Source organism: Streptopelia decaocto (genome assembly GCF_964273445.1).
Source record: "Streptopelia decaocto genome assembly, chromosome: 26".
Classification (NCBI taxonomy): Eukaryota; Metazoa; Chordata; class Aves; order Columbiformes; family Columbidae; genus Streptopelia; species Streptopelia decaocto.
This window is the reverse complement of record NC_138681.1, coordinates 2,542,925-2,568,686: the sequence shown is the minus strand read 5'-3', so window position 1 is coordinate 2,568,686 and position 25,762 is coordinate 2,542,925. Positions and strand designations below refer to the sequence as shown.

Genomic DNA, 25,762 nt, shown 5'->3' with positions numbered 1-25,762 from the left:
AGCGGTTTGGGGGCATTTCCCAGCCATTGACAACCCGTGTCCCCCCCCCACCTGCCTCAGTTTCCCCAGCACGTTCCCGATCAGCAGTTGGAGGTCTCTGTGCCTCAGCCCAGCCGGCGCAGCCCCTTGGGGACATCCCCTCCCATGCTCATTCTGCACCCAGGGGTGCTCGGGCGCCCCCAGGAGCGGAGCTGGGGGTGCTCCCATCTCGCATCGCTGTTGATATCGGGGATCCCCGCGTCAACGAGGCGACACCCGGGGACCGCGCAGGATCGGGCAGCGCCGCCCGCAGCGTCGATCCGGGCACTCAGCGCTGTCACAGGACCGGGGGGGGGGCACCGCACCGCGCCCCCCTCGCCGAGCGCTGCGGGTCCCCCGGGCCGCCCCACCGGTGCTCGGGTGAGCTAATTAATGAGCTGGGCGAGCTAATTAATGAGCTGGCGGTGCCGCGCCATGAGCGGCTCCGGTTTCCCACGGGCTGCGGCGAGCGGCGCGTTCGCTCCTCCCCGTCTCTCCCGCCGCTGACGCCGCTCCGGAGCCGCTCCAGGACCGAGGAGGAGGAGGAGGAAGAATGGAGGGGCTGCCCGCGCTGCTCCTGGCGCTGCTGGGCCTTGGGCCAGGTGAGTGCGGCGGCACCGACACCGGGACCGACACCGGGACCGACAGCGGGACCGCCGCCGGCGCATCGCGGCGGGTGGGATGCTGCTCCCATCCTGCCCCTCCATCCCTCCCTCCATCGCTTCCCAGCGCCGCTGCGGAGCCATTGGAGGCCTAACGGGAGCTCAGGGAGCGACCCCCAGCTCCATCGCCATCCCCCGGTCCCTAACGCGCCCCCCCCCAGCCCTGTCACCCCCCACCCGGAGCAGCGAAGCGGCTCCTTATGTAAAGCAGCGAGGAATCCCCCTTAATTCCCAGCGTGCTAATCCACACTTTTCATAATTCCCATAAAACCTCCGATTCCTACAGAAAGCATCTCGTAGTACAGGCAGATTAACGGGGGGTTGCGGGGGGGGGTGTTTTATCCTCATAACCATTAATTGGCTTCACGGGTCGTCAGCACAAGGTGCCAAATACCTGCCCCAGCTCCCATGGAAAACAGGTTGGCAACGATGCTCCGGAGTCTTCCAGCTGCTTTCTTGGATCAGAATCATTTGAGGATGATGAGAATTAGCACCCTGGGCTACAATCAGCCCCAGAGCTTGATTTCTGGGGCAGATTTTTAATTATCTTTTCTTTTATTGTCTAGCTGTTTGATTTACGATATGAAGATAACGCTCCCATACCAGCAGCGTTCCCCTTCCACCCAATGCAAAGAAAACCCCCCAAACTGGGACCATTTTAGCTGAACTCGCCTATAATTTTCCTCCTCTCTGTATATTCAGCTGTATTTCATACACCTACATTCCCCAGCCTAGTCCTAAAGAATCCTTAGGTCTGAGTTGCCTTAATATAGGTGTATATATACCTATATATAGGGGTATATATAGGGAGCATCTTCCCCAAGCTGCTCCATACACCAAATGAGCTTCTGCTGGTGACCCCAACTCCGTCCGCTCTGTCCCCACCCTGGACCCCAATGTGGCACCTTGAGACCCCCAAATTCCCCGTCACCGCATCCCCCTGCATGGGCTCAGCATCCTCCCCCCATCTCAGCTCGACGGGGCCCCAAAAACTTGGGGGAAGAGCTGGAAATTGGGGGGGGGGGATCCCAGATTTGGGCGCAAGGACGGGAGTCAAGCCCGGACTAAGCGGGATCAGAGCCACAAACAGCCCGGGCACACAAAGCGCTTCTTAAAGAGCGAAGCGAAGAGGCCGCTTGTAATTTGGGGCTGCCGGGGGGGTTATACGGAGTAAACACTGCGGGTAATCTGCTTTAATATACAGGCGCATCTGCTCCTGCGTCCTGCGGGGGGGGAGGCGCCGGGGGTGCTGGTGCGGGATCTGTCCCCCGCAATGGGGTCCCGGGGTGAAGCCGCTTGTCCCCACTGTCCATCCGGGGGTACCGGGGTGAAGCCGCTTGTCCGCACTGTCCGTCTGTCTGGGGGTCCCGGGGTGAGGCCGCTTGTCCCCACCGTCCATCCGGGGGTCCCGGGGTGAAGCCGCTTGTCCACACTGTCCATCCGGGGGTACCGGGGTGAAGCCGCTTGTCCCCACTGTCCGTCTGTCTGGGGGTCCCAGGGTGAGGCCGCTTGTCCCCGCCGTCCATCCGGGGGTCCCGGGGTGAAGCCGCTTGTCCCCACCGCACTGCCCGTCCGGGGGTTCCGGGTGAAGCCGCTTGTCCCCACCGCACCGTCCGTCTGGGGGTCCCGGGGTGAGGCCGCTTGTCCCCACTGTCCGTCCGGGGGTCCCGGGGTGAAGCCGCTTGTCCGCACCGTCTGTCTGGGGGTCCCGGGGTGAAGCCGCTTGTCCCGTCCACACTGTCCATCTGGGGGTCCCGGGGTGAAGCCGCCTGTCCCCACCGCGCTGTCCATCCGGGGGTTCCGGGTGAAGCCGCTTGTCCGCACTGTCCCCCCGATGGGGTCTCGGGGTGAAGCCGCTTGTCCGCACCATCCGTCCGGGGGTCCCGGGGTGAAGCCGCTTGTCCCGTCCACACTGTCCATCTGGGGGTCCCGGGGTGAAGCCGCTTGTCCCCACTGCGCCGTCCATCCAGGGGTACCGGGGTGAAGCCGCTTGTCCCCACCGCACTGTCCGTCCGCGTGGGACAAGGACGGTGGCAAAGGGACGTGTGGGGGCCGCGGCTGGTAGAGGCAGATTGAGGGTAGGCGGGAGCTGCCAGGAGCGAGGGAGGGGGTGTCGAGAGCCTCCTGGCGCGATGATTGCAGAGAGCTGGCGGTGCTGCCGAAAAACACGGGGCGCTCAGACCGCGGAGCCGCAACGCGCCCCTGGCTGGGGGGTGATGGGGAACCAGCCCCGTTCTGCACCCCCCGCAGCCACAGGGACCCCCGAAGCGACCCCCGCAGCCGCAGGGACCCCCACAGCCACAGGGACCCCCGCAGCCACAGGGACCCCCGCAGCCACAGGGAACCCCACAGCCACAGGGAACCCACAGCCACAGGGACCCCCACAGCCGCAGGGACCCCACAGCCGCAGGGACCCCCGCAGCCACAGTGACCCCCGCAGCCACAGGGACCCCCCCCAGCCAGAGGGACCCCCGCAGTGACCCCCGCAGCCACAGGGGCCCCCGCAGCCACAGGAACCCCCAGAGCCGCAAGGACCCCCGCAGCCACAGGGGCCCCTGCAGCCAGAGGGACCCCCGCAGCCACAGGAACCCCCAGAGCCACAAGGACCCCCGCAGCCACAGGGGCCCCCGCAGCCACAGGGGCCCCCGCAGCCACAGGGACCCCCGCAGCCACAGGGACCCCACAGCCGCAGGGACCCCCGCAGTGACCCCCGCAGCCACAGGGGCCCCCGCAGCCACAGGGAACCCCGCAGCCACAGGGAACCCCGCAGCCCCAGGGACCCCCGCAGCCACAGGCACCCCCGCAGTGATCCCCGCAGCCGCAGGGACCCCCGCAGCCACAGGGGCCCCCGCAGCCACAGGGGCCCCCGCAGCCACAGGGACCCCCGCAGTGACCCCCACAGCCGCAGGGACCCCCGCAGCCACAGGGACCCCCGAAGCGACCCCCGCAGCCACAGGGAACCCATAGCCACAGGGGCCCCCACAGCCAGAGGAACCCCCGCAGCCACAGGGACCCCCGCAGTGACCCCCGCAGCCACAGGGGCCCCCACAGCCACAGGGAACCCGCAGCCGCAGGGACCCCCGCAGGGACCCCCGCAGGGACCCCCACAGCCGCAGGGACCCCCGCAGCCACAGGGACCCCCGCAGCCGCCCCCGCGGCCTTAACCTTGTCCATCTTTCGTAGGCATGTGTGCCGAGGGGCGTTTTAAGGCGGCCGACGCGGTTTTGCAGGCGCCGGCGGGGAATTCCTCCCAGGCGCTGCTGGAGCGCTGTGCGGGTGAGCGCCCGGCGCGGCGTTCGGATGCGGCGCCGCATCTGAACCCGTAGACGTTGCGCTTGGCTTTTAGAAACCAGTAGCCGAACCCAGAGCTTTTCCCTTCGCCATGGAGCACGAGGCCGCTCCGGCGCCATCCGGGGTCTTTCTTCGGGGGGGACGCCCCGGCGACAAGAGGAGACGCGGCGGCTGCGGCAGGGCAGGGGATGCTGGTTCTTCCCTCCCCAAAAAACAACCCGTCCCTTGGGGTCCTTCTGTCCCCGGCTTGTCCCTGTTGTCCCCACCTTGTCCCCAAGCACCCGGTGACTTTGTGCCTTGTCCGCAGAGCTTCTCTTTGGCCAAGCGCGGGCGCCGCCGCGGCAGGTGAACGGCGTCCTGGGGGGGTCGGCGCTGCTCTCGCCGGCTCTGCCCCCCAACAAGACGGTGAAGGAGATCGAGTGGAGCTTTTCAGCCGGCGCCGGCGCCATGATCCAAGTGGCCGAGTTCGGGCCCGGCGGCTTCGAGCGCCCCGATCCCAACGACCGGTTTAAGCAGCGGCTGGAGATGTTCAACGAGACGGCGCTCAAGATCAGGGCGCTGGAGCGGGGCGACAGCGGCGTGTACGGGGCGCGTGTCAAACTGCACCCGGCGCTGGTGGAGGATCAGACCTTCAACCTCTCCGTCTACGGTGAGCGGCGCACGCTGGGGTTTGGCAGGGTGGAAATAGAACCCCCCCGAGCGCCAGAGCTGGGGCCTCCATAGGCGGGGAAACTGAGGCACGGAGCAATGGGGGGGTTACCGGGGTTGTGTTAGACCCCGAGTTTGCAGCCCCGCAGCTCTGCGAAAAGGCAAATGCTGCACCTCGGGGGTCACAGTATCACAGTATCACAGTGTGTTTGGGATTGGAAGGGACCGCAAAAGCTCATCCAGTGCAATCCCCCCATGGAGCAGGAACGCCCAGGTGAGGTCGCACAGGAACATGTCCAGGTGGGTTGGAATGTCTGCAGAGAAGGAGACTCCACAACCCCCTGGGCAGCCTGTTCCAGGCTCTGTCACCCTCACCATGAAGAAGTTTCTTCTCAAATTTAAGTGGAACCCCTTGTGTTCCAGCTTGATCCCATTACCCCTTGTCCTACCATTGTTTGCCACCCAGAAGAGCCTGGCTCCATCCTCATGGCACTCACCTTTTAGATATTTATAAACATTAATAAGGTCACCCCTCAGTCTCCTCTTCTCCAAACTAAAGAGCCCCAGCTCCCTCAGCCTTTCCTCACACGGGAGATGCTCCACTCCCTGCAGCATCTTGGTGGCTGCGCTGGACTCTCTCCAGCAGTTCCCTGTCCTGCTGGAGCTGAGGGGCCACAACTGGACACAATATTCCAGGTGTGGTCTCCCCAGGGCAGAGCAGAGGGGCAGCAGAACCTCTCTGGCCCCAGCTGGTCTCCCATCCAAGTACTGACCGGGCCCGACCCTGCTTAGCTTCCCAGATCAGACCAGATGGGGCATTCTCAGGGTGCTATGGCTGCATATATACATATATATATACACATATATATAAAATGTATGTTTCTCAAGTGTATCGTTATAGTGTCAGAACTAAACCCTTTATTCAAGGGCAGAGCAGAGGGGCAGGAGAACCTCTCTGACCTACTGACCACCCCCCTTGTAACCCCCCAACTGGGGCCGGTGTGCCGGCGGGGACGCGGTGAGGAGCCCCCGCCGCCCCGCGCTGATCCGCACCCGCGTCGGGCGCAGAGTCGGTGCCGAGCCCCCGGACCCGCAGCCAGCTCCTGGCCAGCACCCTGGAGTGGTGCAACCTGACGCTGCAGTGCCAGGGCGCCGGCAAGGGCGCCGTCAACGTCACCTGGAACAGGGACAACGCCACCCGCGAGCTGCCCTCCGACCGCCACCAGCTGTCCCCGGACGGGACCACCCTGCGGCTGGCGCTGCCGCCCGGTGCCGCCAACGGCACCTACGCCTGCACCGTCAGCAACCCCGCCGACCGCAAGGTCGTCCTGTTCGACCTGCAAACCATCTGCCAGAGCGGAGGTGAGACCCCCCCGTCCCAAGGATGCTCGGGGGTCCCGCAGCAGCGTGGGCTGCAGGGTGGGCTCGGTCCTTGAGGGGGGGTTGGCGCCGCTCAGCGCCTCTCTCTGCGCCCCCCAGGGGGACAAACGGTCTTCTCCAAGTCGGGGTACATCGTCCTGACCCTCATCCTGCTGGCGGTGAGCCTGGGGGGCGCCTTCTGGTGCTGGCGCGTGAACAGCGAGAAGGCGGCTGACCCAGGTCGGTCAACGCGCCGGCGCTCGGTATTGGGGTGCAATGCTGGGGGGGGGGTCCCAGCCCTTCCTGACCCCCGTTCCCACGCAGCTGCCACCCCCACGGTGCCCGCCGAGGAGAGCCCGTCCGAGCCCCAGTACACGGAGATCGTGCGCAGGAGCCCCCCGGAAGGTAATGACCAGGTGAGGCCCCGGGGGGCTGGGTGGGGGTCCCGGCCACACTGGGGTCAAAGTAACACTGGGATCACAGCATCATGGGGGTCCCAGCCACACTGCAGTCCCAGCCATACTGGTGGTCCTGGTCATGACCAGGGTCCCACCCATGCTGCAGTCCCGGCCATACTGGGGGTCCCGGCCATACTGGGGGTCCCGGCCATACTGGGGGTCCTGGCTGTACTGGGGGTCCTGGTCATGCCCAGGGTCCCGGCCATACTGGGGGTCCCGGCCATACTGGGGGTCCCAGCCATACTGGGGGTCCTGGTCATGACCGGGGTCCCACCCATACTGGGGGTCCTGGCCATACTGGGGGTCCTGGCCATACTGGGGGTCCTGGCCATACTGGGGGTCCTGATCATGACCAGGGTCCCACCCATGCTGCAGTCTGGCCATACTGGGGGTCCCGGCCATAATGGGTGTCCCAGCCATACTGGGGGTCCTGGCTGTACTGGGGGTCCTGGTCATGACCGGGGTCCCACCCATACTGGGGGTCCTGGTCATGCCCAGGGTGCCACCCATGCTGCAGTCCTGACCATACTGGGGGTCCCGGCCATACTGGGGGTCCTGGTCATGACCGGGGTCCCACCCATACTGGGGGTCCTGGCCATACTGGGGGTCCTGGCTGTACTGGGGGTCCCGGCTGCACTGAGGGTTGGGGTCCCGGCCATAGTGGGGTCCCAGCCCCACGGGTCACTCCAGGTGCCTCGCAGCCCTGGGTCAGGCTGGGCTCAGTGCTGGGGTGTCCCCGGGGCTGGCGGGTCCCTCAGCACCCCCCCCCGATTTCTGCCGCAGGGCCCCGGTCACCCCAAAACTAACGGGGAGCAGAGCTCGCCGCAGAAAGCGCCGGTCGGCACCGTCTACGAGCAGATCAGCCGAGCGCCGGAGGACACGGCCGAGGAGGTGACATAGAGCCACAGGTACGCTGGGGCTGCTCCCCAAAGGGTCCCGGGGCTGGGGGGGGGTCCGGGCGGGGACCCCCAAACGCCGTCACTGCTCCTCTGTCCGCAGGCACCGCAGCGCCGGAGCACCGGGACGTCCCAGAAGGGCTGTACAGTGCGTTGTGTGCCAAACCCGACCCCTCCGGCCCCCCTTTCGGCTCCGGGGATGGACGGCACCATCTCGGGGCGACAACCGTTTGGACGCTGCCCCCCCCACCCCCCCACGCCGGTTTCTCCCCAACCTCCTTGTCTGACGCCCTCCCAGGCTGTTTGGGGAGCGGGACCCCCGGAATGGAGCAGAGACTCGTGGTGACGGCGAAGTGGGGGGACCCCGGGCGCCCCGGGACGGGGGGACCCCGGGGGTCACCTCCCATGTGCCACCGTGGCCGGGTTGGCCGGGGTTGGGGGACATCGTGGGGTTGGTCTGGGGGTGTCACCGCAGGGCCATGGGGGGACCCCCCGGGGCAGCTGAACCCCCCCCAAACCTCAGGGGTGTCACAGGGACCCCCCATGGGGAGGTGCCCACCGTGTGACACTGCAGGGCCATGGGGGGACCCCCGGGGCAGTTGAACCCCCCCAAACCTCAGGGGTGTCACAGGGACCCCCCATGGGGAGGTGCCCACCGTGTGACACCGCAGGGCCATGGGGGGACCCCCCGGGGCAGCTGAACCCCCAATCTCCCCCCCAACCCTCCGGGGTGTCACAGGGACCCCCCCATGGGGAGGTGCCCACCTGCTCCACCACTGCCACACGGACACCGGGGGACACCGGGGCGTCCCCCCCCGGCTCCGTCACACGCGGCTCCGCTGGATGCGGCACCTCCGGGGACACAGAGGGACACGGAAGGGACCGTCACCCCTGTGAATGTGTTGAGCAGCGCTCCCTTCCCCCCTGCCCCCCCGTCGCTGTTGCGATTGGGGGTGTCACTGCCTGCGCCCCCAGCACCCGCTCACGGGCCCCTCGCTCGGCCGGACCCCCCGGCGCTGTACAAACGGCAAATAAATGTTGGTGAGACCACAGCGAGAGCTGGCGGGGGCACGCGGGGGCACGCGTGTGTGCGTGTGAGTGCATACGTGTGCAAGCGTGTGCGTGTGAGTGCATACGTGTGCAAGCGTGTGCGTGTGCATATATGTGAGTGCATACATATGCGTGTGCGTACATGTGAGTGCATGCGTGTGCAAGCGTGTGCGTGTGAGTGCATATGTGTGCATGTGCATATATGTGAGTGCATACGTGTGCAAGCGTGTGCGTGTGAGTGCATACGTGTGCAAGCGTGTGCGTGTGCATATATGTGAGTGCATACGTCTGCAAGCGTGTGCGTGTGAGTGCATACGTGTGCAAGCGTGTGCGTGTGAGTGCATACGTGTGCAAGTGTGTGCGTGTGCATATATGTGAGTGCATACGTCTGCAAGCGTGTGCGTGTGAGTGCATACGTGTGCAAGCGTGTGCGTGTGAGTGCATACGTGTGCAAGCATGTGCGTGCGAGTGCATACGTGTGCAAGTGTGTGCGTGTGCATATATGTGAGTGCATACATGTGCATGTGCGTACGTGTGAGTGCATACGTGTGCAAGCATGTCAGTGCATGCGTGTGCAAGCGTGTGCGTGCAAGTGCATATGTGTACAAGCGTGTGCATGCATGTGAGTGCATACATGTGCAAGCGTGTGTGTGTGCGTACATGTGAGTGCATACGTGTGCAAGCGTGTGTGTGTGCGTACATGTGAATGCATACGTGTGCAAGCGTGTGCATGCGTATGAGTGCATACGTGTGCAAGCGTGTGTGTGCGTACATGTGAGTGCATACGTGTGCAAGCGTGTGCATGTGAGTGCATACGTGTGCAAGCATGTGCGTGCGTGTGAGTGCATATGTGTGCAAGTGTGTGCGTGCGAGTGCATGTGTGTACAAGCATGTGCGTACGTGTGAGTGCATATGTGGGCAAGCGTGTGCATGTGCATGTGCGTGTGCGTACATGTGAGTGCATACGTGTGCAAGCATGTGCGTGCGAGTGCATATGTGGGCAAGTGTGTGCGTGTGCATATATGTGAGTGCATACATATGCGTGTGCGTACGTGTGAGTGCATACGTGTGCAAGCGTGTGCGTACATGTGAGTGCATACGTGTGCAAGCGTGTGCGTGTGCATATACGTGAGTGCATATGTGTGCATGTGCATACGTGTGAGTGCATACGTGTGCAAGCATGTGCGTGTGAGTGCATACGTGTGCAAGCGTGTGCGTGTGCATATATGTGAGTGCATATGTGTGCATGTGCATACGTGTGAGTGCATACGTGTGCAAGCATGTGCGTGTGAGTGCATACGTGTGCAAGTGTGTGCGTGTGCATATATGTGAGTGCATACATGTGCATGTGCGTACGTGTGAGTGCATACGTGTGCAAGCGTGTGCGTGTGAGTGCATACGTGTGCAAGCATGTGCGTGTGCATATGTGAGTGCATACATGTGCATGTGCGTGCGTGTGAGTGCATACGTGTGCAAGCGTGTGTGTGCGTGTGAGTGCATACGTGTGCAAGCATGTGCGTGCGAGTGCATATGTGGGCAAGTGTGTGCGTGTGCATATATGTGAGTGCATACATATGTGTGTGCGTACATGTGAGTGCATACGTGTGCAAGTGTGTGCGTGTGAGTGCATACGTGTGCAAGCATGTGCGTGTGAGTGCATACGTGTGCAAGTGTGTGCGTGTGCATATATGTGAGTGCATACGTGTGCAAGCATGTGCGTGTGAGTGCATACGTGTGCAAGCGTGTGCGTGTGCATATATGTGAGTGCATACATGTGCATGTGCGTACGTGTGAGTGCATACGTGTGCAAGCGTGTGCGTGTGAGTGCATACGTGTGCAAGCGTGTGCATATATGTGAGTGCATACATGTGCATGTGCGTACGTGTGAGTGCATACGTGTGCAAGCGTGTGCGTGTGAGTGCATACGTGTGCAGGCATGTGCGTGTGCATATATGTGAGTGCATACATATGCGTGTGCGTACATGTGAGTGCATGCGTGTGCAAGCGTGTGCGTGTGAGTGCATACGTGTGCAGGCATGTGCGTGTGCATATATGTGAGTGCATACGTGTGCAAGCATGTGCGTGTGAGTGCATACGTGTGCAAGCACGTGCGTGCGAGTGCATATGTGGGCAAGTGTGTGCGTGTGCATATATGTGAGTGCATACATATGCGTGTGCGTACATGTGAGTGCATACGTGTGCAAGCGTGTGCGTGCAAGTGCATATGTGTACAAGCGTGTGCATGCGTATGAGTACATACATGTGCAAGCGTGTGTGTGCGTACATGTGAGTGCATACGTGTGCAAGCGTGTGTGTGTGCGTACATGTGAGTGCATACGTGTGCAAGCATGTGCGTGTGAGTGCATACGTGTGCAAGTGTGTGTGTGTGAGTGCATATGTGTGCAAGCGTGTGCGTGCGTGTGAGTGCATATGTGGGCAAGTGTGTGCGTGTGCATATGTGTGAGTGCACACATGTGCGTGTGCGTACGTGTGAGTGCATACGTGTGCAAGCGTGTGCGTGTGAGTGCTTACGTGTGCAAGCATGTGCGTGTGAGTGCATACGTGTGCAAGTGTGTGCGTGTGCATATATGTGAGTGCATACATGTGCGTGTGAGTGCATACGTGTGCAAGCGTGTGCGTGCGTGTGAGTGCATATGTGTGCAAGTGTGTGCGTGTGAGTGCATATGTGTACAAGCGTGTGCGTGCGTGTGAGTGCATATGTGGGCTCCTGTCCCAGGACATCCTGGGTGTAGGGGACAAGACGTGTGGCCAGGAAGCCAATGGGACCTTGGGGGGGTTAGAAGGGGGCGGTCAGTAGGTCAGAGAGGTTCTCCTGCCCCTCTGCTCTGCCCTTGAATAAAGGGTTTAGTTCAGACACTATAAGGATACACTTGAGAAACATATATTTTATATATATGTGTATATATATGTATATATGCAGCCATAGCACCCTGAGCATGGCTCATCTGGTCTGATCTGGGAAGCTAAGCAGGGTCGGGCCCGGTCAGTACTTGGATGGGAGACCGTCCAGATCCACAGCCAGAGCACCCTGAGAACACCTGATCTGGGAAGCTAAGCAGGGTCGGGCCTGGTCAGTGCTTGGATGGGAGACCAGCTGGGGCCAGAGAGGTTCTCCCCCCAGCTCCAGGCACCGCGGCTGAGGGACCCTCTGTGTCCCGAAAAACCCCAAGATGGGGGTCCCAGCCCCATCACCCCAAACCTCCTGCTGCTTCACCGGGGACATGAAGCCCAGTCCCCAAGGCCACCGTGTCCTGGGTGGGCAGCGCTGTGACCGTCCCCTTGCCGAGGGCTGGCGGCTCACAGGGGGGTTATTTCATCCTGTTGTTTGGCCCCCCAGCAGCAGGACCCCCCCACTCCAATACAGGCGGGTGAAGCGATGTGTGGGTGGATTTATGGGGGTCAACCCCCCGCCCGGGGGCACCCAAGGGTGGGGGGTCCCAGGCTGCCCCCCCTGGGGGGGGGGGGTGGGGACTCTGGGGGACACCAGCACATGGGGGTGTGGGGGCCCCCGCCTGGCCCAGGGCCCGATCCTGCACAGCTGGGTCCCCGCCCAACAGCACATCTGGATACGCGTGTGGTGGGATTCCCCGCACAGCTGGATCTCAGTGAAGCTGAACCTGGATCCCAGCGCAGCTGGACACACACTCCCCCCATGTACCGCTGTTCCCACACAGCTGGATCCTTGCACATCTGGATCCCCGTATAGCCAAGCCCCTCAGGGCTGGATCCCTCACACACCCAGATTCCCACAGAGCTGGATCCGTCAACATCTGGAGAACCACAGACCCCGACCCGCACATCTGGCTCATGCACAACTGGGTCCCCGCGCAGCCGTTCCATACTTCCCCATGCTGCAATACTCCCACACAGCTGGATCCTTGCACATCTGGATCCCCGTATAGCCAAACCCCTCGGGGCTGGATCCCTCACACAGCTGGATCCCTCACACATCTGGATCCCCACACATCTGGATCCCCACACAGCCGTTCCACCCCTCCCCATATTGCAATATTCCCACACAGCTGGACCCTTGCACACAGCTGGACCTCCGCATAGCCGGATCCCTTAACATCTGGATGCCTGCACAGCTGGGTCCTTCGCACAGCTGGATCCATCACAGCTGGATCACAGTACACCCGGATCCCGCACATCTGGCTCCTGCAAAGCTGGTTCACCACCCCGCTGGACCCCAGCAGAGCTGGCTGTGTGCACAGCTGGATCCCCGCACAGCTGGATCCCCATCCACAAGGATCCTCTACCACCGCGATCCAGCCCAGCCACCCCCTTCGCTTTCCCCCCTCATTTGTCCCTCCGCGCCACCCGTCGCAGCGTTGGGGCGGGCGGGGGAGTGGGCGGAGAGTGGGGTGGAGGGGAGGCGTGGCCACAGCGGGACCCCGCCCCGCCCCGCTCTCAGGCCGGAAGCGGAAGCGCGTGGGCGGCCGTTCCGGTTCCGGCGGCGGCGGCAGTGCGGGGGAGGCAGCGGCGGCGGCGGCAGCAGCGAGCGGAGCGGCGGGACCCACCCGCATCGGCACCGCGGCCCGGGCCCCCCCCCACCCCCCAGGTGGGTCCCGGGCGTGCGGGGGGGCGGAACGGGGAGGTCTGGCTGGGCCCCCCCCCCCGGTAACCGGCTCCGGGGTCGCGGCGCTCGCCCCCCCCCGCCCCCGCCCCGCCCGAAGCGCCGAAGGCGCTTCGGGCGGGGCGGGGGCGGGGGGGGGCGAGCGCCGCGACCCCGTTGCGGGTTAACGGCGGCGGGGGGAGGGCGGCGGGGGCGGCGCCGCCCCGCCCGGGGCTGGGGAGGGACAGGCCGGGACAGGCCGGAACGGGGGAGCCCCGGCCCCGCCGCCGCCGCGGCGCCGCGTCCCCCCCCGGCGGCCGTTTCCAGCCTTTGAACACTTCAAAGGGCCGAACCCGGCGCGGGGGGGGTGGGGGGGGGGCGCCCAAAATGTGCTGCACCCCAACCTGCGCTTTCGCTTTTTGGGGGGGGGGGCAGCGCTCGGTTGGGCTCCAAGGGATCCCCACTAAGATCAACCCGGGGGGGTTTGGGAGCAAGATCCCCACCGAGACCGTGTAGATCAACCCGGGGCGGTTTGGGAGCTCGATCCCCACCAAGACCATGTAGATCAACCCGGGGGGGGCGGATTTGGGAGCTCGGCTCCAAGCGATCCCCACCAAGACCATGTAGATCAACCCGGGGGGGGCAGCGCTCGGTTGGGCTCCAACCGATCCCCACTAAGATCGTGTAGAATCAACCCGGGGGGGGGTTTGGGAGCTCTATCCCCACCAAGACCATGTAGAATCAGCTGGACCAATCCCCACCAAGACTGTGTAGATCAACCCGGGGGGGGCGGTTTGGGAGCTCGATCCCCACCAAGACCATGTAGATCAACCCGGGGGGGGAGGTTTGGGAGCTCGATCCCCACCAAGACCATGTAGATCAACCCGGGGGGGGCAGCGCTCAGATGGGCTCCAAGCGATCCCCACTAAGATCGTGTAGAATCAACCCGGGGGGGGGGTTTGGGAGCTCGATCCCCACCAAGACCATGTAGATCAACCCCGGGGGGGTTTGGGAGCTCGGCTCCAAGCGATCCCCACCAAGACCGTGTAGATCAACCCGGGTGGGAGTTGGGAGCTCGATCCCCACCAAGACCGTGTAGATCAACCCAGGGGGGGCCGGTTTGGGAGCTCGATCCCCACCAAGACCATGTAGATCAACCCGGGGGGGGCGGATTTGGGAGCTCGGCTCCAAGCGATCTCCACCAAGACCATGTAGATCAACCCGGGGGGGGCAGCGCTTGGTTGGGCTCCAACCGGTCCCCACTAAGATCACGTAGAATCAACCCGGGGCGGGGGGGGTTGGGAGCTCGATCCCCACCAAGACCGTGTAGATCAACCCCGGGGGGGTTTGGGAGCTCGGCTCCAAGCGATCCCCACCAAGACCGTGTAGAATCAGCTGGACTGATCCCCACCAAGACCGTGTAGATCAACCCGGGGGGGGTGGTTTGGGAGCTCGATCCCCACCAAGACCGTGTAGATCAACCCGGGGGGGGCGGTTTGGGAGCTCGATCCCCACCAAGACCTTGTAGATCAACCCGGGGGGGGGGGTTTGGGAGCTCCATCCCCACCAAGACCGTGTAGATCAACCCGGGGGGGGCGGGTTTGGGAGCTCGATCCCCACTAAGATCGTGTAGATCAACCCCGGGGGGGGGTTTGGGAGCTCGATCCCCACCAAGACCCTGTAGATCAACCCGGGGGGGGGGGGTTGGGAGCTCGATCCCCACCAAGACCATGTAGATCAACCCGGGGGGGTGTTTGGGAGCCGGGCTGGGCTGTCCCCTCCCCGTCCCCCCCGCCCCGGGCCGGCTGGGCGAGCGTGTGTATTTTGGCAGCGCGACCCGTCTCGTAACAGGAGACAAACTGTGTTTGGCTCGGTGTGTCTGTCTGACGGCCGGGCCGGGATTAACGGCCAGGCCGGGATTAACCACCGGGCCGGGATTAACCACCGGGCCGGGATTAACCACCGGGACCAGGCTGGAGGTGCTTCCTCCGGAGGAATGGCGAGCGCCGGCGCTTCGGTGCTGCGCCTGATGCCGCTTTCCTTGTGTTTTGCAGTCAGCAGGAGGGAGAAAATGAAAGCCGGCTGCAGCATCGTGGATAAGCCAGAAGGAGGAGGAGGTAAGGGAGGCTGAAGGCACCAATTCCTTTCCCCGCATCAAAACGCTCCGCTTGGATTAACCCCACGTCCTAAACGCTCCGGTATCCACGGGTCGATCAGCCGCCCGCTCGCCGCGGGTTTAATCGGCGAATGGAGATGTTTGATTTGGGAGGGTTTGGGGTGCGTAAGGGGGATCGTCGCAGTCTGGTGCGGCTCGTGACTGGTTTTCTCTCCGGCTCAGCCCGCGCTGGGTTTGTGGGTGGCATTGAGCGTGATGCGGCTCCATCCCCGCTGCCGGAGCTTGGAATTGCGGCTGCACGAGCGCTTGGCAAAAAAAAATAAACCCCTCGTCGGGCTGGGAAACTGTTCTGAGAAACCCCAACTTGGCAGCGGCTCAGAAACATCTGCCGGCGCAGCTGAGCGAGGAACGAGCCGCCGGGCGCCCGAGCGGGGGGGTGGAGCGGCTGGAGCCGTTCCCCCGCAACCTCAGCGCTCCAAACGCTCCCATCTGGATTCGCCGCCTGATTTCGGGCACCTGGAATCCAAATCGGACCGAGGGCTGAAGCTTTTGGGCTCCTTCCCGCCGCGCGTTTGGGGATTCTCCAAGGAGAGGGGGCTAAAATGAGTGAGAAAATGAGCAGTTTGGAGCAGGAGAGCGGAGTTTCTGTGCTTGCGCGGTGAATATTTAACAGGATTACAGCCCCCAGCGATGCTTTGTGGGCTCGCTCTGGAGCAAAGGTGATAAATACAAAGCGAAGACGCTCGTTCCGAGCATAGAGCTTGGCAGCCGCGCGCTCCCTGGTGCCGAGTCGCCGTCTCAATGACTGTTATTTGTATTTTGGGGGGGTTTTCTCCCAGGTTATCATTTCCCGGAGTGGGCCTACAAGACGGAGTCCAGCCCGGGCTCGCGGCAGATCCAGCTGTGGCATTTCATCCTGGAGCTGCTGCAGAAGGAGGAGTTCCGGCACGTCATCGCCTGGCAGCAGGGCGAGTACGGGGAGTTCGTCATCAAGGACCCCGACGAGGTGGCGCGGCTGTGGGGGAGGAGGAAATGCAAACCCCAGATGAACTACGACAAGCTGAGCCGGGCGCTCAGGTGAGAACAAGCTCCCTTGGAGGCGATGGAGCCGGTAACCAGAGCCCACCCGCCCTCCTTTGGGTAACAGCGAGTCCCCGGGTGGCTCGGGTAGGGCTGTGTGTGATGGGAGAGGTGGCACAGGGACAGTCCCGGGTTCACCGGGCGCCGTTCGAGCGTCACGGCATCAAATCTGCGCCTCTGGTTTGGGTGGTTGTTATCAGGACGACTTCCTTCCGGGGAGATTTTCCTGTCTCTTTTCTCAGCTTCCACTCTCAGCACCGACTTGAGTAACGAAGGTGTGGGAGGAAACCAGAGGTGTTGCTCTGTTATCGCTCCATCACGGGGACGGGTTCACAGAAAGCAGCTCTCCTGCCTGACACCATTCGTTGTTGTCTTTTGGCTGCTAAACCAGCACCTGGACTGGGTCTTGCTGAGCCCCGGTGACACAAATTTGGGCGTTCTCTGGCCCTTTGTGGGAGACAAGGGCAGAGCGACCCTCACTTTGTATTTCATAGAATCGTTTCGGTTGGAAAAGATCATCAAATCCAACCGTTCCCCACCCCAGCGCTGCCCCATTGTCCTGAGAACCTCATGTCCGTCTGTCCAGCCCTCCAGGGATGTGACTCCAGCACTGCCCTGGGCAGCCTGTTCAATGCCCCACAGCCCTTTGGGGAAGAAATTGTCCCCAAGATCCCATCTCCAATGTCTATTTGTGATGCTGAGGGTGGGGAGACTCTGGCCCAGGTTGCCCAGGGAGGTGGTTGATGCCCCATCCCTGAGAACAGCCACGGTCGGGTTGGATGTGGCTCTGAGCAACCTGGTCTGGCTGGATGTCCCTGGTCTGGCTGGATGTCCCTGGTCTGGTTTGATGTCCCTGGTCTGGTTTGATGTCCCTGGTCTGGTTGGATGTCCCTGGTCTGGTTGGGTGTCCCTGGTCTGGTTGGATGTCCCTGGTCTGGTTGGATGTCCCTGATCTGCTGGAGATGTCCCTGCCCATGACCAGATGGTCTTTGAAGGTCCCTCCCAACCCAAACCCTTCCATGATCATAGAGTCACCATCTTAGTTGGAAAAGCCCTTCAAGATCGTTGAGTCTAACTGTTCCCCACCCCTGTCCCTGCCCCATGTCCTGAGAACCTCATGTCCGTCTGTCCAGCCCTCCAGGGCTGGTGACTCCAGCACTGCCCTGGGCAGCCTGTTCAATGCCCCACAGCCCTTTGGGGAAGAAATTGTTCCCAGATCCAACCTCAACTTCCCCTGACGCAACTTGAGGCCGTTTCCTCTGCTCCTGGCGCTTGTTCCTGGGGAGCAGAGCCCGACCCCCCTGGCTCCAAGCTCCTTTCAGGCAGTTCAGAGCTCAGAAGGTCTCCCCTCAGCTCCTGTTCTCCAGCTGAACCCCAGCATCCAGCACAACGTCACCCTCTTTATTTCGTCCTCGCCGTAGTTGTTTTTTCAGCCCTCGCTGTGTGTTTCAAAGTGGAAAACTCCAAAGCATTTCACCATTCCAAGCCCGTCACCCGCAGGAGCGGCCGGGCCGTGACAGGTTGGGGCATTATCAGTCGGTAACGTGGACTTCGCTGCCTTACGCCCTCTGATACCTCCTGGGTGGAGCCGCTAAAGACAAACAAGGAAGCAAACACCAGTGTCTTGTGCTGGGACAGGAAGGAAACAATAAATCGGACGGCGTCGGGGCCGTAATCGGCGCATGGGGGTGGAAAAGAACCTCCACCTGCCAACGCTGATGGCGTCCCGGCATCGTCCCGGCATCACGACCCGCTCCGGGGCCATTAATCTCCATCCCCAGCGCGGCGAGCAGCTGGGGATGATCCGCGTGTGACACCTTTGTTTGTTTGAGGCTGAGGACAAAGTGGTGTAAGCGGGGAGGAGACAGCGGGGATTAAACCCGCCGGGCTTTGTTCTGCTTTCCTCGGGGTGCTGGTGAGACCCCCCCAGTCTGGCGCTGGTCCCAGTTTGGAGAGGGGTGAGAACAGCATGATCAGGCTCGGCCTGTTGTTCGGCTTTTGCTCCCTTTCTGCATCTCGCCTTTTCCCACCCGTTCTAAGGAACGTTACGACCTGTCAGACGGTTCGAAACCCGCTGCTAAAACACAGTGAAAAGGAGCAGGTGCCCCCATCGACGTTATGTTCATAATGTAAAAACAAGACCTTTGAACCGGTCACCGCCTGCGCTCATCGATCTCTTTAACTCTCGTTAACAGGTACTATTACAACAAGAGGATTCTCCACAAGACAAAGGGCAAACGATTCACCTACAAGTTCAACTTCAACAAGCTGGTGATGCCCAACTACCCCTTCATTAACATTCGGCCCAACGGTGAGTCCCGGGGCCCGTATCGCTCGTCTCCCGCCGCGACAATCGCGCCGATGCGGCGGGAGCATCTGGGCGCTGATAGAGCCTTATCTAGAGCGCTCTTTCCCTGGGTTTGTCGCCATCGGCTGCAGGGGAGACACGGGCCGGGGTGGTTTCCTATTTGAACTGGTTTGGTGGGTCGTCTATTGGCGCCACGGGGCGGGTTTGCTTTGCTCTCGGCCTTGGGAGAAGCAATTTGGAGCTCTGGCGGGGTCTTTGCCTCGCTCAGCTGCTTTTAACGCCCGTTTATGGGGCCATATAGATGTGACAAGGAGCTTAGTGCTGTGTGCGAGGCATCCACGTGAGTACCCCGAAAAGTTCACAGCTTAACAGCCGCTTGCTCTCCTTCGAAAGCCCCTTGTTTGCTGCCTTTTCGATCAAAAGGGGCTTTTCTCAACCAGCTGACGTCCAGAGTTCAGAGAAACGTAATAGCGAGCAGGGTTAGAAGTGCAGGAGCTCGTCCAGTTCGACTGAAATCGCAGGTGTTTCGCATTTGTCCGTAGGGCGGAATGATGCGTTGACCTTGAGGGTAGCGAAAAGCTTTGGGAATGGAGCGGGATTGTTCTCCGCTCGTCCTAAAAGGCCTTTGAGTTTTGTTCTGGAGTCAGTGGTTTGTCTGGCAAGAGGGGCTTTTGTTTGCAAGCTCCTTTTTGGTGGAGTTTAAGTCCCCCCCGTAGCTGGATTTGTCCAGCTGGAGGGATCGCCCGCGACCGGGGAAACGAGCGGCGATGGAGCCCGTCCGCAGAAGCAAAACCTTCTGGAAGTCATTAGAGCCCCGGCCGAGACTGCGGAGCAACGCGAAGGCGCCTGCCGGGCCGTTCTCACAGCTCCGCTCTCACCTTCCCCCAGGGGAAGCCTTGAAGATGCGTCAAACAGGGCAAAGCGGGGACCCAACGTTGCCGCCGGAGCCCCGGCGGCGGAGAAAAACAGGTTACGCGTGGGCACGAGCGTTTCGTGTCGGCGCTCGCGCGCCGGCGGACGGCGACGGCTCCGGCGCTTGAGGCGACGCGACGGGATTGCAGGGCGAAGAGTAACCCCCGAAACAAAGCTGGGGGAGCAGAAAGATTCATCGAGGTGTTTGCGCTTCACCCTTTACAGCAACGGGGAGAGGGAATTGTCTCCTCCAGGAGCCTGAGCACGGGGGTGGAAGATGCAGCATGAAGCCGCGCTGCAAATCTATAATTACTTGCAGCAACAAGTCCGGGCAGTTCCAGCTCAATATTGCTCAGCGCTGTTCCTTTTCCCTGTTTGCAGCCACTCCCTCCTATCTCTGGGGCACGCATTTAAAAAAAGCACTTTGGAGAACTGGAATGCACTTGTTTAATTACAACCTGTTTTCTTTCCTTCTGCCTGGGCTGGGGGTTGGGAGAGCAAACCTGGTTGGGGCGCCGGAGTCGGGTTTCTCGGGTGGTTTTTTTGGAGGGAAGGGGGAGAAGCGAGGGGCGTGTTGCGGAGGTGAGAAAGCGGCTGGAAGAATTTGCCTTGGGATGGCTTGTTACGGCACGAGCGCGCCGGAGCCGGGCGGCTCCGTGGGCACGGCGCTGGGAGGGGAGCCAGCAGAAGCGTTGGAGAGGCGCCGGCTTCCCAGAAAAGCACAAATCAGTGATTTATCGTGGCTTTTTTTTTTATTCCCCCCGTATTCCACCCCAAGAGCTTGAGGTTTCCAAGCGCCGCCGCCGTTTGAACGCGATTGTGTAACCGAGCTCCGGAGGCACCGTCGCCGAGACGTTTGCTGGTTAAACCAGAGCGGGGAGGTCAGGGGAGGGCGGCCAAAAGTGGAAGTGACTTCAGTGGCGCTCGGAGGTTCCCGAAAGCTCCGGAGAAGCTTCACCCGCAGCAGCGGGAGGTTTCGGGGTGGGCAGAGCAGCCACCTCCCGTGCTGCGATAGCGCATTGTGGGTTCGTGCGGCTCATCCAAACGCCTTTTTACGGGTGGTTTCACCCGCTGCGCTCTGACCTCTCTATCTCTGTCCCGTCGCAGGTGTCGTGCCGCAGAGCGCCCCTCCCGTCCCCACGGCCTCGTCCCGCTTCCACTTCCCCCCGCTGGACGGCCACTCTCCCACCGACGATGCGCAGCCCGGCCGCTTCCCCGGCAGCTCCCTGGGCCCGTCCAACCCCGAGGCGCTGGGCGACGGCGCCGAGAGGAAGCCGGACGTGCCGGAGCTGGAGGACGGCTCCTCGGATTGGCGCCGCGGGGTGGATCTCATGGCTTCCCGCAACGCCGTGGGCGCCGGCGGCGTCAACCACCAGAAGCGTAAACCCGATATTATGCTCCCGCTCTTCAGCAGGCCCGGGATGTACCCGGATCCTCACAGCCCATTCGCCGTGTCCCCTCTGCCGGGGCGCGGCGGGGTCCTCAACGTCCCCATCTCTCCTGCGTTGTCCCTGACGCCCACCTTGTTCTCCTACAGCCCGTCTCCGGGTCTCAGCCCCTTCACCGGCAGCAGCTGCTTCTCTTTTAACCCCGAGGAGATGAAACACTACCTGCACTCGCAAGCCTGCTCCGTCTTCAACTACCACCTGAGCCCGCGGACTTTCCCCCGCTACCCGCTCATGGTGCCGCCACTACAGTGCCAAGTGCCGCTGGAGGAGCAGCCCCAGTTCCCCATCAAGCTGCAGCCTCCGCCCGTGGGCCGCAAAAACAGGGAGAGACTGGAAAGCGCCGAGGAGCCGGCGGCGCCGCAGCTGAGCGCTCCGCCGCCGCCCAGGGTCAAGGTGGAACCGGCGCTGGACAAGGAGCCGGAGCCCCAAGAGCCACCGGCCAAAGGTAAAGACAAAATGGAGAGAGAGGAAGGCCCCGGCGCGGAAGAGGAGAAGGGGCCCGTGTTTGCCAGACCGGCAGCTCCGTCCTGGCACCCGGCGCCTCCGGCGCCCACCCCGGCTGAGGAGCCGCAGGAGCAAGGGGAGAACAGCGCGGAGAAGGCACCCCCCCGGGAGCCTGCCGGCGATGCGGCGGCGCAGGAGAAGAGAGAGGACGCCCTGATGCCTCCCAAGCTGCGTCTCAAGCGCCGCTGGAACGGTGACCGGCAGGCGGACGGCCCCGAGGAGCGGCACAACGGCCGCGTCCACTGCAACGGGGCGCTGGGCACCCCTCACCTCGCCCCGAGCCCCAAGGCCGTGGCGGCCGCCGCCGCCTCCGACGCCTGATCCCGGCGGAGCCGCGGGGTCCGCGTGTGCTGGAGTCGTCCGTGTATTTATGTAGCAAGGTTGCAGAGCGTGGGGGGCGGGCGGGGGGCTTGGGTTAGCCTGGTTTGGGAATCCTAGCGAACTAGGGGTGGGGTGGGTTGTGTTGTTTGTTTTCCTTGTTGAATTGCAGGTGAGACGCGGTTTGGCTCGCTCCGGTTCCGCGAGGCGACGGAACCGCTTGCTTCACGGACTCCAGCGGGGCCGGAGGAACTCCAGACGCCAGCTTATTTTCCGAGCGCTCTGGGATTGATAGAAGCGGGAAATCTCCAAATTAATCTCACTCCCCCTTTTTATTTGGGTGGCGTTTTGACGGCGGGAGAGGATTTCCCGCCCCTTCGCGCCACGGCGCCGGCTGCGTTTCGGCGGCGAGGGACGTAATTTGGCGAGTCCCCATTGCGCCGGCACCGCGGGACGTGTGGCCAGAGCCGCCTTCCCGGTGGCGCTTGAGGATCCGCTTCATCCTTTTGTGAAATATTGCAGAAGCCATGAGCAAAACCTTACAGATCTTTCAGGGAAAGGGAGTGGGGTGGGAAAGACTAAAAAGAAATAACCTAATGCCTTTAATAGACGCATTAAAATGTACCCTAGGTGGGTTATTTTTGTATGGGTGGAGCTGGGAGTGATTGGCAGATTAACACGGAGCTGATTGCGGGGAGTTGGTGGAGGAGGAGGAGTGACAGGAGCTTTGTTAATGGTGTTTGCTTTGTTTGGTTCCCCTATCACTTGACTCATGCCTTAACTACGCGTACACTTTATGTGAGCAGGGTTTGGGCCGGCACCGAGCCGCTTGGGTGGTTTTTGAGCCGTCGCGGTGCCGGAAAAGCGCTGGAGGTGGCGGCGGCGGCCGTGCCCACGGGCTCCATCTCCTCGCCGTGTAAATCTCGCTGTATTTTCGCTCGCAATCCGCTATTTCCCTATGCAGCCGCGCTTCTCGTTAAGCTGACGAACTTTCGGCTCCGGCTTCCGCCGAGCAACGTGCTTGTTTTGTCTCTCTCCCCCCGACGATTCCTCGGAAGGAGCTTAGAAAACAAAAAGACAACAAGAAAACGTAGAGAAACCTCCACTTTCGGCGCTGGAGCCGCATCCCGAGCAAGCGGGTGGTTGTGGGGCGAGACGCCGCTCGGGCGCCCGCCGCCCAGACGCCGCGCGCGGTACCCGGAGGGTCGGGAATCCGCTTAATTCGGGCACGTTCACCCCCCAGCGCCTGGAGTTACCTCGAGACCGCGCGTGGAGGCGACGAGCGCGGCGCCCGGCGAGGGACCCGGTGTCGGCGCCAACTCAGGAATTCGAAACACGAGGCCTTTCCCATCACCGATCATATCGCCCCCCACCTCGCGCCCAAGTGCCGGAGCCGGCGGCGTTGACGGCAACGAGAAGTTGAACTGTCGTTTGGCTTTAACCGTTTGGACTAGTTTTTGGGGAGGGGGGCGTCGTCTCCATAGCCATTGCACTGCGGACGGGGCTCGGCGTTCAGGGATTAAGGACTCAGGTTGTGGGGACGGCGGCTGCGCGGGGGGCGACTGTGTGTCCCCCCCCGGCGCCGGCGGCCCCGTGTCCCCCCCGCCGGCTCCGGGGTCCCCTCGGTGCGGGGTTCCCCTTCATTCTGGGGTCCCCTCGGTTTGGGGGTCCCCTCAATTCCAGGGTCCCCTCGACACCATGTGGCGGCTCCTCCCGAGCGGACTCGACTTGGGCAGCGACGTCGGAGGAGGAGACGCTTCTAAATCCATTTGAAAGACAAAACTAAGAGAAAAAAGAGATAAATATATATATATATATATTCCGATGTGCCAAAATCTTGAAACTCGTCGAGTTTAACTGGTTGAAAAAAACCGCGATGTCCACCTGTATTAATTAATCAAGCGCATGTTAATGTTTTTAAACGATCTTTTGCTTTGTTTAGCCATAGAGAAGCTGTAGGAAAGAGACTTTAATCAGGCAACCAGCGGGACACCCCCAGATTTTTGGGGTGGGGGGGGGACCATTGGATCAGCCCCGTGTCGCCGCGGAGCTTAATGAGCTTAACGAGCCGCGGAGCTTAACGAGCCCCATTGAGGAGGAGGAACAACCCCCTCGAGCAGCATTAACTCCGCGTCCCCATCGCTTGGTTGTCCCTTATTTTTATTTATTCCATAATTACGTTTTTATTTTTAAAATAACTTTTATTTTTGGGGGGTGGGGGTGGGGGGGGTGTTTTTATTTTATTCGTTTGGTTTTTCGGTTTATTTTTTTGGTTCGTTTTTCGTTCGTTTTACGGATCCCGGTTGGGTTTTGAACGCGAGCGACTTTGGGTTTGAAATCATCGGGTTGTTTTAATGCTGATTAACGAATAATTTTGATTATTTTGTAGAGTGGTTTTTAAGGCGAACGTATTTACCGGTAGAAAATGGTTGTTTTTAAAGAATCTATATGAGAACAAATGGCTTTTCCTGATGGACTCGATGCGGCGGCCGGAACACGTATGGATCTGTATATACCATGTAAAGTAGTCCCGGACTAATTGTGCAGTGCCTTTAGACGTTCCACTTTCTATAAAGTCTTCGAGAAAAAAAACAACAAAATTTAAAAAAAACACCACAAAAAAGTCGGCATATATATATATATTATATATATATGATGTAATGTTATAGAAATATATGTATAATATACATATTTTTTTTTCCAGGGGTATCTGATAGCTCTGTATTTTGTTATGGAAGTTGAAAGAAAAAAGAAAATTACACAAAAAAAAAAAAAAAAAGAAGTATTTTACCTCAAATTAAAAAGTTAAATAAACCTTTTAAATAAGCATTTTGGGGGCTGTCGGGTGGTTCTTGTTGCGGTGGCTCCGTCGCGGCTCCGTCGCCCGTCCCAAGCGCTCTCGGTTGGGATTTGGCGAGGAACACGTGGCTTTGCTGCTGTTAAGTCAGGTTTAAACTCAACCCCAACTAAACCCGGCTTAAATCTGCGTCTTGAGATCCGCAGCCCTTGGCCGGGCCTGCTGTGGGTTGGTGGCGTTTTTCTGGTGGGATACGACACTTTTATGGTGTTTCTCTGGTAGCATTGGGCTGGGCCGGGGTTTATTTCCCTTTTTATTCATTTTTATCTCGTTTTTATTCAATTTGAGGGCGCAGAGAAGCGATTTGTGACAGGAGGGGATGAAGGCCGGATTAGGCCTCTGCTCGCACCACCAGCCCCTTTCCGGGCCTGCCTTATTACTACCTTATTATTTACTCCATTATTTACTCTATTATCATTTTCTATCTTATTTATTATCATTTCCCATCTTATTTACTACATTATTATTATTATTTAATATTGTTATTCCCTTGAAAGGGCAGCAGGACAGGCCCCTCAAGGCCTCACTCCCCCCCATTCACTTCACACACAAGGCCAGAGCTGCCCGGCTTTTCGCATCCAATTAATCTAATTAGCCATATATTTAATTAAACACCCATTAATTCCAAGGGCGCACAAACACACACCAGGCCTGGCAGCTTAATCCTCATGGCGGGGTTTTATTTACTTATTAATCAGTATTTATCAAGTAGGAGTGAATTCAGGACTCTGTTCGCTGTGGCTTTGGGACGCGGCTCCAAGGCCAATTTTGGGGCGATTTGAGATGTTTTAGGGACAAACGAAGCCTGTTTGGAAGTTTGCAGAACAAAAACCACCCCGGGGAGACAACAGGCAGGAAAATAAGGGGGAAAACTGTATTTTTGTAGATGTTTTTGCAGCTTTTTCCGACTCCAAACGGCTCTTCCAGCCCAATGGGAACTGGTGGCGCCGGAGCCGTTCGCGGTGTCGCCGTCGTGGCTCCGTCACCAATGTCATTTGGCTCCTGCGGGGACCGAACGGCCAGGCCGGGGGTCCCCCCTCCGCCTGTTGTTCTGATCCGCCCTCCGCCTGTTGTTCTGGTGTGGGGTTGTGTCCCCGAGCGGAGGCACCGGCGGTGACGCCGAGTCGGTGGCATCGGCTGCGGCGTAATGGGGGCGCAGACCCCCGTAATGGGGGCACAGACCCCCGTAATGGGGGCTGGAGGAGCTGGGGCTCTGCCCTGGCCCCCCTGGCCCCTCTGCCCTTGTCCCTTTAGCCCTGGC

At 60.9% G+C, this 25,762-nt stretch overlaps 2 protein-coding genes across 3 annotated transcripts; both read left to right on the top strand.

The window, feature by feature from the left end:
* Nucleotides 1-525: 525 nt before the first annotated feature.
* Nucleotides 526-7,784, top strand: LOC309450291 (SLAM family member 8-like). The gene is made up of 7 exons (XM_082073077.1): nt 526-620; nt 4,279-4,620; nt 5,688-5,981; nt 6,099-6,218; nt 6,303-6,394; nt 7,220-7,344; nt 7,436-7,784. The coding sequence occupies exons 1-6, from the start codon at nt 572-574 to the stop codon at nt 7,334-7,336; spliced, it is 1,014 nt and encodes a 337-aa protein (XP_081929203.1). The 5' UTR covers nt 526-571; the 3' UTR covers nt 7,337-7,344; nt 7,436-7,784.
* A 5,084-nt stretch (nt 7,785-12,868) lies between these two features.
* ETV3 (ETS variant transcription factor 3) lies at nt 12,869-24,473 on the top strand. 2 transcript variants are annotated; one of them, XM_082073149.1, is made up of 5 exons: nt 12,869-12,964; nt 15,013-15,075; nt 15,914-16,151; nt 18,350-18,465; nt 20,482-24,473. In XM_082073149.1, exons 2-5 carry the CDS (start codon nt 15,030-15,032, stop codon nt 21,645-21,647), a joined length of 1,566 nt encoding a protein of 521 aa, XP_081929275.1. In that variant the 5' UTR covers nt 12,869-12,964; nt 15,013-15,029; the 3' UTR covers nt 21,648-24,473. The 2 variants fall into 2 exon arrangements, with proteins under 2 accessions (XP_081929275.1, XP_081929276.1); XM_082073150.1 differs by lacking the exons at nt 12,869-12,964; nt 15,013-15,075 and adding an exon at nt 15,362-15,793.
* Nucleotides 24,474-25,762: the final 1,289 nt, after the last annotated feature.